The sequence below is a fragment of the Dermacentor variabilis genome, chromosome 7 (genome assembly GCF_050947875.1).
Source record: "Dermacentor variabilis isolate Ectoservices chromosome 7, ASM5094787v1, whole genome shotgun sequence".
Classification (NCBI taxonomy): Eukaryota; Metazoa; Arthropoda; class Arachnida; order Ixodida; family Ixodidae; genus Dermacentor; species Dermacentor variabilis.
The window spans coordinates 121667578-121684829 of record NC_134574.1 but is presented as its reverse complement, the minus strand read 5'-3'; the positions used below and the strand labels follow the sequence as shown (position 1 = coordinate 121684829).

Here is a 17252-nt window from a genome sequence, read left to right as displayed (position 1 = left end):
CACCTTCTCACTTAAAAAAAAACTTGCTTATATCACGCTGATCCGCCCAAAAATTGAATATGCTTCTGCCATATGGGATCCCGATCAAGCATACATAATCAACAACATTGAATCTTTGCAAAACCGTGCTGTTCGCTTCATCTTTTCCGATTATTCACGCTTCACCAGCGTCACATCGTTAAAACAACGTGCCGAGTTGGAATCACTATCACGTCGACGCCAGTTTGCTCGCCTAACCTTATTTCATAAGCTTTATCACCATTCCACGCTTCACGAAGACTTCTTTTCACCACCCCCTGCAGTTTTCCCGCGCCGTGACCACGCTAACAAAGTAAAACGCATAATGTGCCGCTCGTCGCTCTACGCAAAATCTTTTATTCCTCGCACAATAATAGAATGGAATAACCTACCATCACACATAGCTACTGAAGTTAGCCTACCATCTTTCCAAACTTTGTTGCAAGAAAACGGTTAGTGGTAGCAGATTAGATATTACTTATGCCTATATGCACATATTAACATATGTAAAATGTTCTTGTGTTTTCATGACTAAGTGCATTTACCCCTTGTTCATATCTATATATTTTATGTTCCTTGTGTGTATGTTTATTTTATGTAGTTTTATTTCTTGTGTATATTTCATGTTTGTACCCCCCCCCCCCTATGTAATACCCTCATGTGAGGGCCCTTAGGGGTAATGTAAATAAATAAATAAATAAAAATTATGTTCTTCCTTTCGTGCTTTCGTTCTTTCTTTGTTTCTTGAATCATGTTCAGCCGTTGCATTTTTTCTGGTTAGGAGGGTATGAGCCACTGCTGATGGTGATCATTTTTGTTTCAATGGCCAGCGTTTTTCGGGTATGAGCCACTTCAAAGAGCCATTCATTTCTCTCGCTTTCAAAATCAAAGAGAAGAGAATGATTAGGCTTAGGAAGAAGATAGCAAACGAACACTTGACAGTAGCAAGGCAAAAGAGTACTCAGGCTAAAGAGATTGCATGTTACTACAGGGATACACTACACAGCGTTCACCTAGTCGCACCTCTCATCACCGCCTGTGCTCGCGGTGATGGACATACCTACCGAGATGCGCGTTAAGGGGTTCTAAATGTTTGGAGTGGAAAAAGCAATGTCATCCATGTACTAAATCACGGTTTCGAAAGCAGCGCTCCGCTCTAGTCATTTCTTTTTTGCTCCTAGGACTTTATCGGCTTAGAATTACTATTCATCAGTAATTACGACTTTCTCAGACTACTACCTCATTATTACTGGGTCATATGCCGGTAGCCTTTCAAGGGGTGTTGTTTTAGGGGTAACTAACGTTCTTATGGAAACTAATTAACGCAAATTATTTCACTAAGTGTTGAGCTGAGATTCTGCATCGCTGTCCAAAATAGTCGTATGAGGATACTAAAGGACCTAAGAGACATGAAAAAATCTTTTGGCATAAAGAAACGAATTGGTATCACGGCCTTTACTGTAGTCAACTTTGCCTTGTGCCTACTGCATGTTTACGCTGCAAGAAATGTGAGGTATCCCTTATACCAGCAGGAACTGGTAGAAAAGGTGGGAAACCATCATGAAACGATGGGTAGTCACTGGAATGGCTCTTTTTAGTTAATCTTTCAAGAAAACCTTCTCGTGCAGGTCATTTTACAAGCTGGGACGCATTCCAGCGTTTACCATTTTGAAGCTTGAAAGTATTGCGACTGGTCCTACGGTAAATATTGAATGAACCGGAGTACTTAGGACCAGACTTTCATCATTTCAGTGACGTGAGAAGTCACTCCTACAGCCTTGTTGCGGTGCTTGACGACCACAGAAAATGTCCTGAATTTAATCTTTCTTGCTGCGAATAATTCTTGAGTCGGAGACTCGAAAGAGACAAGGAAAAAAATCTTGAGATGTTCTTCGTATCTGGAGCTGTTCATCAGACACGCTGTAGCTCCTGTGTTCACGAACATTTTGAGAGAAGTATTCGCAATGAGGACATCGGCGTGAATTATTGCTGCACGGGAATTCGATGCCTGAATTGTAAGCACAGATGAGACTTTAGTGGCTGATTCTGTTTAAGCTGTGGAGGAAACAAGCTGAGCTCGAGCAGGGGACTGTCGATGCGTTCGGTTCCTCGAATGGCAAAGTGTAGCGTAATGTCCCACTTCTCGCATGCACGGCATGTAACATGCAGGGCCGGACAACCTGTATCGGGTGCTATGTGGTGACGTGGACCACATCGGTAGAAATAGACTGCGATGTTTCGACTGTCTTCACGGAGTTCGGGCTGGCCGCCATGTTGGCCGGCCTGCCCAGATCGCAACTTTCGGCCATGCTGTTGGACGCCATCTTGAACTCACCGGGTGGAGGAACACGGGTGGTGGGAACCGTTATCTTGCACACCTAGGCGAGCAAGGTGGTGGTTACTGACGCCATCTTGGCGTTGCGTCGAGACGTGATGGACAAGTGAGCCGTTGAAAACATTGAGCTCCTTGTGAAGTTGCTCCACGCTTCGTCCGATATCCTTCGTAGATAACCCTTTCTCGTGTTCTTGCTGATGCGACACCCTACAGGATTTGATCACAAAGGGACTCGTCGGGCCAAGCGCCGAATGCACAAGCAGGCAGGCCTTTGTAATGCGGTGACGAAGCCCTGTAAGGTTTCCCCGGGTCGTTGTTTTCTGTCCCTGAAGATAACACGATGTGCCAGGAGATTTCTGGTTTCTTCATAATGTTAATCGGAGACGCGACCAACATCTTCGAATGTTGCAGCTGTCAGGTCCATTTGCTACGCCAGGTCGTAGTCGAGACGCTGCCCCTCAACGCTCATACTACTGAGTAAAATTTCTTCTTCCTCTGGTCTTGTTAAGGCTCGCATCTGGTCGCCTGGAGAAACGTACAAAAGGAACTTTTCCAAGTGGACCACGGTACCGCATGAGTACCGGGTAATGCAAGGAAAGGCGGCACGGGAGGTGGCATGGCCATGCTGGGCACCGAAAACAAAGGTGAGGAAGTTGAGGCTGACGGAGCAGAAGTAGAAGTAGTCGTAGCGTCTTCCATGTCGGAAGCCGTGTAGAAGCAGTAGTAGAATGGCAGAGGCAAGCAGCAAGCAGAATAAGAGGTTTACCTCGTCTCCTGTTTGTAGTACATTTCGAGGGGGGTGCTGGACGTGGAACCTATGACGTGAGGCCTAATGGCTGGGGCACGAGGCGCCACAGAATTGGAACTGTACTGCTGAAGTCGGGGGTCAGACAAGGAATCAGTTTATTCTAGTTAGGGGAAAGGAAACACGGCAGGGTGAGCTTACAGCGTTGGTCGCGGAGTTGCGCTTGCGGTTATATCCATTATGACACCGAAACAGAATTTCAAAACAGTACATCACAGGTGCCTAGAATAAAAAGCACTTACCGCATGTACAGTTGCATTGACGGCAATGGCTGCAAGGAACGCATGTTCTGCAATTAGCCATGCAGGAAAACTTTAAGCCAGTGCTACATTTCGTCGAACAAGAAGGTGCTCCTGGTAATGAAAAAAGAAGCCAACCGCGCAATCTGTTGTAAGAGCCCTCAACACAGAAATTTGCGTAACCACACGCTTATGTTTACAAAATGGAAACACTGACACTACATGGCGAAGGCACATTTAACTGCTCGTCATTAAGAACTAACGCTAGAAGACGCATTACGAGGCTCTGGTTTTATTATCGAGGCAGTTATATTTTATAGTAGCGAAGACTAGGTCGGTACACACTGATAACTGCGGGAATATGCATGACATTAAATAAGAATACACATCATGTTGTTGTAAGCTTCAAAATATAAGTACACTATACAAGAACTCCGAACATTTAGAAGTCAGGTAAAATAGTATTTAAACCGCTGGAAATCATATTACAGCCCCCGCAGTGTCCCTGCAATTTCCTATGCGAAAAATAGTTTAAGGCTGTGTTACATCAAAAATTAAAATTAGGATGCGAGAACAGAGCACTGCCCAACAGTCTACGGACATAAAATTACGTAGTGCCGGATAATATATCACTATTCAAAATGTCAAATACCAGTTCAACCCGATCTGCATGATGAAAACGTTTCACGGGAGCACTGTGTTGCGAGCGAATCGTTGATGCGTCGAAGAACAGTAATATGCGCGCAATCAGTATTCCAGAAAATTAATGTGTTACCTATCTGAAAGCAGACAACTGCAAAGCAGTCAATGTAAGCCAGTCTCCATATTATAGCCTATTAAAATCTAGACGAAGACGGGAACGAAGAAGGCTTCGGATTTAGTTTGCTTTCAAGAGAGCGGCTGGTACGCAAGTTTTTTAACATAGGGAGCTTCGGCAGCGGTTCTAGTCATGCCACTGGAAATAAAATCACGTGAAAGTTGAATGTTCGTTTATGTGATTGTGTTGTAAAACATAGTGTGTAAAACCGTCCCGAGTAAAAAGTTTTATTGATGTCACTTGATTTGGCGAACCGCCAAATCGCGGATGATTCGTTTGTTACTACACATCTAAAGAGTTAATGTTCTTTCAAGATGCGTTTAATATATAAGCAGCTGTACTTCCCTGTTTCAAAAAACAGCAAACTTTCACGTTTATCCCACATTTGGGGTCCAAACCTTGATTCCAACCTGCCGGAAGTCTTGAAGCGTGTTTTTCTTGTTTCACTACGTTAAATGGTGCATTACTTGACACAAAATACAAGACCGCGCAGAGAACAGAGAAGCATCGAACAAATCTGAAGCGGTCTAAAAGACTTCAAGACATTTCGGCTTCAGTACGGTAGCCTTGTACACAGAAAAATGGCTCGATAAGGCCAGCTTATGTCCGTTTTGGTACGTGACCGAGGCCACTAGCGCGCGCAGCTTCAAGATTGACATCATTCTTGTTAAGTGTTTCTCTTTTTAATATTTAATTTAGTCCTGATTCGAGATACTGACGGAAACAGCAGTTGCTTCCTTCCGCGATTATGTTCGCCTTGGCCAAGTTAAGCTGATGAATACAATTTGACACGTGTTATGCCAGTACGTTGGAGACAACGTTGTTCTAACGTAATTCACGTGATCGTTAACCCGTCCTTCAAAATTTCCGCTCGTGCCAATATAAACATAGTCAAAGTTTGTACAAGGGATTCGACAAGGTGTCCCAGCTAACTTTAGCCAGAGTTTAAAAAGATGCCGAGGCATTGTAAGACGTCGTGGCCAAATGCATTTTGCGGACTATTGTATGGAATAAGCCACACTGTATTTTTTGTATTGTGCGTTATTGCATAATTAGTCAAGAATAATTAACCAACTTCTGAAGCACAAAGTTAGGCAAAAAAATCAATTAGGAAATTGCAGAGCGCTTTGCGATCTCCGATTAAACAGTTCCTAACTTTCTATCTATTAGTTATTAGTGTTTTCTTGCTTACTTCTAGAGCTCGCGAAATAAAAAGAAAAGAAGCTCGGAGAGCGATTAAGCTTCGCCTTTAAGAATGGAACGCGATAGCATTCAAAGATCCCTGACTGCTTCTCACGCTTCCCGGCAACTGGGGCGTATGTAACCATGATGTTCACCTGGAAACGCTTGCCACGAACTCAATGCACGAAGGCGAGCTTTGTGGTAGAACCACGGCCTATTGCGTGGGCCGCGATGCGGCGGAGGCGAGCGGCAGCTGGAATTAATGCAAGGAACCAGGCGCGCCGGTCCATGGCCCCCAAGACACCCATCGGGCCGGCACGCGCAAAATGGCGGACGCCGCGGCCGGTTTGTGTGTGTGAAGCCGCTTCTTTGACTTTTCGTGTAACAGAATTATGTTTTCTCCTACAGTCATGTTACAATCCGAGAGCTATCATGTCTGCAGGCTGTGTGGAAGTCGCAGTTTACGAATTTTCTACGTAATTTAGCTTGAGGAATTCAATTAGTTCAGTAAATTCCTTGCATTATGTGGAATGCCTGGGTATACGTGGTTCGAAAATTTAGACTACGCGTTGTCTGACGCGGCACTCTGAATTTTCTGCCGCACGGGCTCCTTAACGATTTCGCGTTAAAATATCACGTGACTTGCCCGCTTGCCCGTAGAGATTGCAGCGCCCGGAAACATTTGTATTATAAACGAACATAGCATCTAGCAGGATCTGCTGCCGCTTATAAGGCGACAGGGCAGTGACACAGACGTTCGCTGTGCGGTTTACGCCACCGATTCGCTTCTCTCGCGGCGGTTCATGTTAGCGATAAGCAGGCGCAGCCGCAGCACACCCAGGTTCATAGGAACCATGTTTGTTCCTATGCGAATCGTTTGGGAGCGCTGAAATCACGGCGCATAAGCGGACATGTCACGTGGTATGTTGTTGCATTTCGCGGGCCTGTGCAGTAAGCGGAAAAACATTAATGCCTAATGGATAACATGTTAAGAACCGATTAATCTGGCGTTCTGCAAAGCGGTCTACAACTTTATATTTGGAATTTTCCCTAAGTTTGTTGCTTCAGAAGTTGGTTAAGTAATGTTAACTAATTATCCAATGAAGCAGAGTACAAAATTTAGTGTAACTTACTCCATGCAATAGTCAGCAAAATGCATTTGGTCACGTCGTCTTAGAGTGCATCGACATATTTTGAAACTTTCACTCAAGTTAGCTGAGACAACTTGCATAGATGCCTGGAAATTTTTCTTTCTTGAGCCGCTCTTTCACGTGCACCAATTTATGCTTCAGGTTATGGGCAGGAACATGCGCAGCGTGTGCATCAAATGTCCGCAGAACCGGTGCCAAGGCCTCGCCGCCCCCTGGCCCACGCATCCCTGGGGAGGGATGCGTGGGCTCGGGGTCGCACCATGCGCGACGAAGCGTCGTTGCGTGGGCGCCGTTCTACGGAATGAGTAAAACCAGCAGTGTACCCGCAACCGAAAAGTTTGCAGCACACCTTGAACTGGCCAGAGGCATGATCGTCTCCTCTGTAGCAAATCCTATGCGCTAATTTTGCCACAGGAGAGAGAACTTAGCGTTTGTGGAAGGCCTGGTGACTAGGCTCGTAATGCAAGTAGCGATCGGTGTGCCTCTGCTTCCTGAAGACACCAGGAGAAAGGTGGCCATTTTTATTTCTTTCTCTCTACCAGCTCTTTAAGAAAAGGAAGGCGACCAGTGACCTCCGTTTCAGTTGTGTGTGAGAGAGAGAGAGAGACAGAGAATTTGAAGACAGAAAAGCAGGGAGGTTGACCAGAAGCACGTCCTCTTTGCTACCCTGCACTGGGGGAATAGGTATGGGGTTGAAGAGAGAGAGAGAGAGAGAGCACAGTGTCGCGCACAGTGGAAGATCCACACCGAGGCTACACACGATACCCTAGATCTGTCTACTTGAGGTAGTTCAAGAGCGCTTTAGTGGCCTTCTCGGCCATCGATGCGAAAGGCCAAGTACCAAGGATCTTCATTATGGAAAATGGTCTAGAGTCCAGCTAGTTCAGTTGTTAACTGAATGAATGTTTATGTGCTGTTCAAATGTGCCGAGAATGCCTCTACAGCTTCCTTCTTGATTATGCAAAAGCGCTCATCATTATAGTGTAGGTCATTGGGGGGCACTAGAAAAAAGTCAAAGGCCCTGTCTCCTCTGACTCCATGACAAGGTTCGCCGCCGTAAGTGATATTCCAATCAATCAATCTTTCTTTATTTCGGACATAAATACAATGTTGTAGGTATGTCCACGAGGTGTGGCAAAAGGAAACACGTGTATTTCCTGACAGGGCCTTCCCCTTGGGAGTACACATCATACAGCATTTTCACTGAATCAGATACAGTGTTTAATGAAGTACCAAATAAGTACAACAAAACAGAGGTATTATAATAAATAGGGAACACAAGCAAGTGTACACTTGACATAAATTATAATGAACTAAATAATACACATACAGTAAGAAGTCATAGAAGTCATGTCCGCTGAATCCATCAAGCACCGCTCGCGGTTCCATGCATTTGTTTGTGGACCATAACCCTAAACACCATGCGTGTGTTTTCCAGGCAGAACTTCAGTAGCTTGTGAAGATCGGGTGCACCTATTTAAATAATTTGATTTTTGGTCGGCGTTTCTCTGTTTTCATTTTCAAAGAGCAAGTCTACTTGTTCTTGTGAGGTGCGTGCAGCAATGAACTGCGAATGAGACCGGGTCATTTTTACTTAGAACACTCACCCTTTACTGGATACATATCTGGTATTTTTCGAGACCGTTCTTCAGTCGGACTTATTTTCCACATTGAACCTGTGATACGAGGGCATATTCAAAGAAATGCCATGTGAGTTGAACAAATTTACAGGCAGGCACGCAATCAGCTCATTTGGGTGGGAGACAGGATTCATCAGTTACAATTCATATTTCTCAGCTGTGCACGTATAGATAGGGAGAGAGAGAGAGGCAAGTTGAGCCAGAGAGGTTAACAAAGAGCTCATCCGGTTTGCTACCCTGCACACGGCGAAAGAATAAGGGAGCAGAAATCTGTCGGCTTCAAATACTGCAACCACACCGCCGTCGCTTTCTGCACAAGCAGCATACATGGCCACGGCTTACACATCTTTTCATTCAAAAAGCGCAATGAGTCACGCTTTTTACGGTGCCACCGGGATGAGGAGGACAAATGGGACGCAATAAGGAGCAGAAACGCACAGGAGGTGTCCAATATTTTATTCAAACCGACACGAGTCTCACTGAAGGGCATCAGAGATTAGTATGCGGGACGAGTACACTTCCCGAATGCATTTCCAGTCAGGAGCCAGTATACCAATGTTATATTGGAGCCAGTGCTGGGCAAAGACAATGTGCAAGTGTATAATGATGCACGTACAAGGTACTAGCGAGCTAATTCTATCCGATGTGATACTTGTCATCTGTATCTTAAGTTACTTCGATAGATTAGCTAGTTTTTTCATTATATTCCCACCAAAGGACCATCGCAAGACTGCAGATGTATACTTGGAAATTTTGGGTCTCAAGACCACCGATCTTGTTCCCTTGAAATGTTCTCTACTAACACATCCTATTTTTTTTCAGCGTCTTGCCGAATGCCGAATGTTCAAGTAGGTACATACCTGACTCATAAACTCGACATAGTGTAACCTACAAGAATATAGGTGACTGGAGATGGGACATTACCTATCAAAGACGTATCATCTGCCATGTATGACTGTATATAGTTCTTTATATGGCTCATTCCTTGTTCAAAACGTTGCTTATATGAGTTGTACGCTTCAAGATTTGGCAGTGTATTCTCAGATACAGTGCACTAATTGCTTGTCCTGCATACTCATTATGCCTTATATGGCGTCTAAGTTTCTGCAATCTCTAACGAAGTGGAGCTCATTCTTCATATTCGCTGAAACTTATATATTTTAGAGGTTCCATCTATACCACATATGACAGGATAGGTATAGCTCTTTCCCTGGCGTGTTTAGCAGGGCATCGTCTTGTGACCTGAGTCCTCTGTCGATTATTTGTTATAGGAAAATCGTAAAATAACGACAAGCACTAACGCAAGACCTCATAAAAAAGACGTCTCGATCCAGGAACATCTCCGTGGAGTGATTGCTGCAATTTATCTATACTTCAGGTGTGGAGCCATTGGTGTGCTTGTGTGAAAAGACTATTTGATATGTAACCGTGCACCCTGAATGATGTATGACGGAACCACCCAAGAGATAAGGAGTAGCCGGCGCCTTAAATTGCGCGCCAACATCTCCTTATATCATATGAATAAAAAAAATAATAATAAAATGCCAAATTTAGGTTCTTTCTCTGGGATACTAATTCTATTGTGTAATGTCCAGATGCATGGATCGCTGTAATTTGACTTGGACTGCTTTCTGACAACATTAGGCGTTTCGTTCTTTTCAGAGTATTAAATGTTTCAGTCAACTGACCCCGCGTCTCTCGAACTAATATAGCAAATGTTATGAACAGGCAAAATATAGTTTCGAGATTTACTCAGGCTCAGTACGGCTTAATATTAAAAGTTACTTTTTATTTATTAATAAAGGGAAAATTACCCATCCTGCAAAAATGCATCTCGAGTGTACGAAATAACAGGAATGCTTTCAGATGTAAACACATTTTTTTAAAACACCACCGACCACAACAGTAAGTATTGTTTATTGCTTGCGCTGCTTTATTTGTTAGTACTTTTTTTTTCTTTAAGGTGGAGCGTTCGGTGCCTACCGCACCGTGCGCTCGCCTAGGTCGTTTAGTCGGCGTTACTCGCATTACAATTCGAACGTCGGCCGCCCAGTAGAGACGCGTCATGCTCCAATTAGGCCTAAATAACTTTTTTCACAATCACTTTCACACGACAAAACACAGTGCTATTGCCAAAAATGCCAAAATCAAACTTATGCTTCTCGCAGACCAACGCCACTAGCACTTTAAAATGATGGCTGAACACTCATGATAATTATAATTTCATTACTATGGCACTTAGCCGCAAGCAATAGGTCAATTTAAAAATAAGTTAGAAGAAACCAATACATACAACACAATATACGACTTGTCACACTGCGTAGCGCAGGTGCGTTCGGGAAGAGGCGCGGCGCCCTAGTTTTCTATCAGTCATCATCATCATCATCATCATCATCAGCCTGGTTACGCCCACTGCAGGGCAAAGGCCTCTCCCATACTTCTCCAACAACCCCGGTCATGTACTAATTGTGGCCATGTCGTCCCTGCAAACTTCTTAATCTCATCCGCCCACCTAACTTTCTGCCGCCCCCTGCTACGCTTCCCTTCCCTTGGGATCCAGTCCGTAACCCTTAATGACCATCGGTTATCTTCCCTCCTCATTACATGTCCTGCCCATGCCCATTTCTTTTTCTTGATTTCAACTAAGATGTCATTAACTCGCGTTTGTTCCCTCACCCAATCTGCTCTTTTCTTATCCCTTAACGTTACACCTATCATTCTTCTTTCCATAGCTCGTTGTGTCGTCCTCAATTTGAGTAGAACCCTTTTAGTAAGCCTCCAGGTTTCTGCCCCGTAGGTGAGTACTGGTAAGACACAGCTATTATATACTTTTCTCTTGAGGGATAATGGCAACCTGCTGTTCATGATTTGGGAATGCCTGCCAAACGCACCCCAGCCCATTCTTATTCTTCTGGTTATTTCAGTCTCATGATCCGGATCCGTGGTCACTACCTGCCCTAAGTAGATGTATTCCCTTACGACTTCCAGTGCCTCGCTGCCTATTGTAAATTGCTGTTCTCTCCCGATACTGTTAAGCATTACTTTAGTTTTCTGCAGACTAATTTTTAGACCCACTCTTCTGCTTTGCCTCTCCAGGTCAGTGAGCATGCATTGCAATTGGTCCCCTGAGTTACTAAGCAAGGCAATATCATCAGCGAATCGCAAGTTACTAAGGTATTCTCCTTTAACTTTTATCCCCAATTCTTCCCAATCCAGTTCTCTGAATACCTCCTGTAAACACGCTGTGAATAGCATTGGAGATATCGTATCTCCCTGCCTGACGCCTTTCTTTATTGGGATTTTGTTGCTTGCTTTATGGAGGACTACGGTGGCTGTGGAGCCGCTATAGATATCTTCCAGCATTTTTACATATGGCTCATCTACACCCTGATTCCGTAATGCCTCCATGACTGCTGAGGTTTCGACTGAATCAAACGCTTTCTCGTAATCAATGAAAGCTATATATAAGGGTTGGTTATATTCTGCACATTTCTCTATCACTTGATTGATAGTGTGAATATGGTCTATTGTTGAGTAGCCTTTACGGAATCCTGCCTGGTCCTTTGGTTGACAGAAGTCTAAGGTGTTCCTGATTCTATTTGCAATTACCTTAGTAAATACTTTGTAGGCAACGGACAGTAAGCTGATCGGTCTATAATTTTTCAAGTCTTTGGCGTCCCTTTTCTTATGGATTAGGATTATGTTAGCGTTCTTCCAAGATTCCGGTACGCTCGAGGTCATGAGGCATTGCGTATACAGGGTGGCCAGTTTCTGTAGAACAATCTGTCCACCATCCTTCAACAAATCTGCTGTTACCTGATCCTCCCCAGCTGCCTTCCCCCTTTGCATATCTCCTAAGGCTTTCTTTACTTCTTCCGGCGTTACCTTCGGGATTTCGAATTCCTCTAGACTATTTTCTCTTCCATTATCGTCGAGGGTGCAACTGGTACTGTATAAATCTCTATAGAACTCCTCAGCCACTTGAACTATCTCATCCATATTAGTAATGATATTGCCGGCTTTGTCTCTTAACGCATACATCTGATTCTTGCCAATTCCTAGTTTCTTCTTCACTGTTTTTAGGCTTCCTCCGTTCCTGAGAGCATGTTCAATTCTATCCATATTATACCTCCTTATGTCAGCTGTCTTACGCTTGTTGATTAACTTCGAAAGTTCTGCAAGTTCTATTCTAGCTGTAGGGTTAGATGCTTTCATACATTGGCGTTTCTTGATCAGATCTTTCGTCTCCTGCGATAGTTTGCTGGTATCCTGCCTAACGGAGTTACCACCGACTTCCATTGCACACTCCTTAATGATGCCCACAAGATTGTCGTTTATTGCTTCAACACTAAGGTCCTCTTCCTGAGTGAAAGCTGAATACCTGTTCTGTAGCTTGATCTGGAATTCCTCTATTTTCCCTCTTACCGCTAACTCATTGATCGGCTTCTTATGTACCAGGTTCATCCGTTCCCTCCTCAGGTCTAGGCTAATTCGAGTTCTTACCATCCTGTGGTCACTGCAGCGCACCTTGCCGAGCACGTCCACATCTTGTATGATGCCAGGGTTAGCGCAGAGTATGAAGTCTATTTCATTTCTAGTCTCGCCGTTCGGGCTCCTCCACGTCCACTTTCGACTATCCCGCTTGCGGAAGAAGGTATTCATTATCCTCATATTATTCTGTTCCGCAAACTCTACTAATAACTCCCCCCTGCTATTCCTAGTGCCTATGCCATATTCACCCACTGCCTTGTCTCCAGCCTGCTTCTTGCCTACCTTGGCATTAAAGTCGCCCATTAGTATAGTGTATTTAGTTTTCACTCTGCCCATCGCCGATTCCACGTCTTCATAGAAGCTTTCGACTTCCTGGTCATCATGACTGGATGTAGGGGCGTAGACCTGTACTATCTTCATTTTGTACCTCTTATTAAGTTTCACAACAAGACCTGCCACCCTCTCGTTAATGCTATAGAATTCCTGTATATTACCAGCTATATTCTTATTAACCAGGAATCCGACTCCTAGTTCTCTTCTCTCCGCTAAGCCCCGGTAGCACAGGACGTGCCCGCTATTTAGCACTGTATATGCTTCTTTTGGCCTCCTAACTTCACTGAGCCCTATTATATCCCATTTACTGCCGTCTAATTCCTCCAATAGCACTGCTAGACTCGCCTCACTAGATAACGTTCTAGCGTTAAACGTTGCCAGGTTCATATTCCAATGGCGGCCTGTCCAGAGCCAGTGATTCTTAGCACCCTCGGCTGCGTCGCAGGTCTGACCGCCGCCGTGGTCAGTTGCTTCGCAGCTGCTGGGGACTGAGGGCCGGGGTTTGATTGTTGTGTTCATAGGAGGTTGTGGCCAAGTACTGCACCAGGGTGGCCAATCCTGCTCTGGTGAGGGAGTGCGTTACCGGTTCTGGTCACCGGGATCAGGCCACACTCCAGGCCTGTTTGTGCAATTTTATCAACACGTGGATTTTTTTAATCCGGTGCAAAATTTCCGGCACCGGGATTCGAACCACGGACCTCTTGCACGCGAGGCGGGTGTTCTACCTCTACGCCACCGCTGCAATATCAGTCAATTATAGCATTTCCTTAACCGCTTCGCGAAAGCGTAGCTTCACACAGATTTCTAAAGGTGCTGTGGCTTACCGTCATATTTTCGGTTAATGTGTACAACTGTGGCAGCAACATAGTGGCTATGGGGGATGAAGAACGAACTTTGGAAGTAATATAAACATGAAATACTGAAATTACAAGGAAAAGGACATCGCCATTTAGGGCACCGATCACTACTGTCCGAGTCCTGATAAGCGTTCCTGATTCTCTGAAAAGCTCCAGTTACGCAGTGGTTATCCCATTACACTGATTTAGCTTGGGCTAGGACACATTAGCTTGAGCTGCTACATAACGTTTACTAGTTGTACCTCAGCGTATTTGTTGAGAAGTGGGTGGCGATACCTCGTTGACGTTTGCCTCCACTGAAATAGCCTTGCAGATTTGTATGATAATTTTACATTGATATCCTTTACACCCCAAAATGAGCCGGGTTTAAAGAGCCGATTCGATTTATACACAACTCATGATGACGGTCGACAGCAATGCGTTTAGCATAGAATCAATATAGTGACAAAACGCATTGCCACCAACGAAATCATCTATGTAAGGGGTGAGTACTGCAGCAGCGCTTCTTTTTCAGACTTTTTTAAGAACACTCGGCACCACTTAGCTCCGGCGCCGCGGAGCCCATGCGCAGTTTTCAAAAAAGCACGACACGCGTCTGCTTGCAAACGCCGAGGAAGTCGTCATGTGTTAACAAGGCTCCCCTCTCGCGATATTTTTTTTATGGACACGCTGCGCCATCTCATGGCTTTGCTGAGCAGTCTGAGTGTGGCCTCGGAGACGACAGGCATGGGGCACCGGTGTCTAAGAACATCCTAAGAGCATTCTCACAGCATTCGTAGCGAAGTTCGCTAAAGGACACCCAGTGTAATTGTAGCGTCGTCTGCTGATTGCGTCGGCTTGCTCTCCTTCGGGAACCCCTGTGACGTAGTTCTGATTTTGCTCGGCATCGAAGAAATGCAGGATATGCTTTGCATCGTTGCCGAGCGGCAGAATACAGTGACAGATACCTATCTACCTATGTTTGCGTCAAAGAGTGTACCATCGTAGTCACTCGACTACCGTGTTCCAAAAGGTGAAAGGTGTTCGTTGAAGACTGGCACACTTGTACACCGGCCACATACTCAGTGACCTAAGTTGGTGCGGTGGTTGGTTTCGAAATCTGTTCTCTCAGCACATCAGCCCCATGCGCTCACACCCCTTCGACCATGTACTTCCGAGTGACACAGGTAGACGGTAAAACGGTTAGATGTACATGACAGATATATGATCAGATATATACTTAGCCCACGGAAAGCGCATGAAGTAGCTCGAGAATCGGAACGCTATAAAAGATGGTGGCACGAAAGGAAAAAAAAACACAGCTAGAACACGAGCACTGTTTCATTAGAAAGCTTTCTTTAGCATAGGCCGAATAGGTGTGCAGTGTTACAAACGCAGCAGGAAACAAAATGAGACTGTCACAAAACGGCGGTACAATGTAAGGGGTCGCTTTAGGGATGAGGTACGGCTACGTGTTCTTTAGATAGCACACAGCTGCTTGAAAAGATTTACCGATACATGGCAGACATGTGACTTTGCATGCTACTCAGCCTATAACGATTTGTTGTTTTGATTGGTACGCTAAACTATGTCTCATAGTGACTGCAGTTTTCCATAATGAAAATTACACCTGTCGTATGAGAACCAGGTGCCTTTCGGGGATGTGGGTCTGGAAGGTCCATATGAGAGGAAGCCACACTCATCAATTTTAATTGCAATCGCAATTCCTGTTGACACTCGCATACATTCTGAGTTTTCATTTTGTGCTTACCTTTTTTTTTTCAATTATTCAGCAACTTCAAATAACTTAGCTTCTTCATGTTACTTCCTAACATGTTTTCGTTGAGAGGTGCGAGTTTTTATCATTTATGATGCGCCTCGTAGGGTTTGTGCCTCATCGGCGAGTTCATTACAACTCTTCGCTGCACATACCACATACAATTAGATGCACCACTCATTTCTACTCGGCAAGAGTATATGCCCACTGCAAGACTAACAAGCAATAAACCTACCTGTTGTGGTAATGATATATACATTACTGCTTACTGCATGTTGGTTATTTGGTGGCACTAATAATTAACATGAATATTCTTGACATAGGGTGGTGAATTACTTACCGGAATTTGCCAGAAGTAAAATTGTAATCATGAGCAAAGAAATTACACGGTATTTTGCCGCCATGTGTACCTGGAAAAAGCCCTTAATATGCACCTTTTCGCAACAAATAAAACGCATGCACGCTTCAGGCGGTTCCGCTAAGCGTATAAAGCAGGAAACAATAATGGAGACAATTTATCTGTAGGCAGAAATCCAACATCTATGTCCCTTTCTTCTCAGTACATATAATATAAGCAATGTTCTGCACTCTATATTTACAAACTGAATCTATGCAAGAAAAGCAAATGTGCTCATTCTGGCGTAACAATCCACCATTTACGCATCCAAGCAGCTCGCCATCGTGTTACAAACTGCAGACATAGCATTAATTCATACGTTTGGAGTGAATAAAATTCAAATACATTTCACTATCAGGCCGTCGGTGGCACGCTTAGATTGTTGCGCGAGGAATGCTAATTATAGTAGAAAAATATTGAAAGTTGTCTAATTTTCATCTAGTTATCAGGAGAGAGTCTCAAATGTTTGAACTTGCTTTTTTCTTCACATTGACATCGCAGTGGTTATTCAATCAGTTGAGGCCATCAGTGCTTACTTGGTTCGGAGAGAATGGTTGCTGGGGCTGCACGACAAGTAGCGCAATAATGATGTCCGCGATATTGCTGTAAAGGTAATGCTATCGCCATGCACGAGTTTATAATGTCTTATCACGACCTTCTTAGCGCCAGAAATAAGGTGTTGCTTTTTGGACGATTGTATACGTGGCGAACAAAGGAGGAGTCAGAAAATGGCTAACATGTGCATTTTCCCTTTTGCCAAAAAACTAAGCAATGTGCATTTCTGACAGTGACAGGACAATGAAGCATACGTTACATTGCTAAATAAATGGAAGTATTTCAGTTGAGTAGGCAAGCGAAGTCGCTGTGCACAATATACAGGGTGCCCCACATAACTTCAGCTTAGAATTTAAATTTGAAAGGCGCGTCAGAAGGGAATTGAACCGAACGCATACTATTCGAAATAACCTATAGTAATTCAGACAGTCTTTCGTTTTTCCCGTAACTCCCTCATTAATGAAGTTTAATTGAACAATTCTTTTCATTATTGTCTGATGACCCAAAGTATGATACGCAGATTTCTAGAGCACCTTCATAAACTACCGATCGAGTTGTATCCTTTACGACACATCTTACGTAGTCCTTTCTTTCTCTGGTTGCAAAGAAAGTCCGCGAAATATAAAAGAAGCAACATGATGGAGCGTTAGCGCAGTGGTATTTTTCTGCTCTAAAG

The 17252-nt window shown here is 44.2% G+C and overlaps 1 protein-coding gene across 6 annotated transcripts in view; it reads right to left on the bottom strand.

The window, feature by feature from the left end:
* The window catches only part of LOC142587849 (uncharacterized), a 38501-nt gene extending 21755 nt beyond the window's left edge, over window positions 1–16746 (bottom strand). For 2 of the 6 annotated variants that reach the window (XM_075699147.1, XM_075699148.1), the window contains exons 1-4: window positions 16558–16746; window positions 15965–16034; window positions 8155–8223; window positions 3401–3511 (exon numbers count right to left, since the gene is read on the bottom strand). In XM_075699147.1, the coding sequence (XP_075555262.1) occupies window positions 3401–3511; window positions 8155–8223; window positions 15965–16028 (244 nt within the window). In that variant the 5' untranslated portion in view covers window positions 16029–16034; window positions 16558–16746. The remainder of the gene's footprint in view (window positions 1–3400; window positions 3512–8154; window positions 8224–15964; window positions 16035–16557) is intronic. The other 4 variants (XM_075699150.1, XM_075699151.1, XM_075699146.1 and 1 more) reach the window with 3 other exon arrangements.
* Between the last annotated feature and the right edge of the window lie 506 nt (window positions 16747–17252).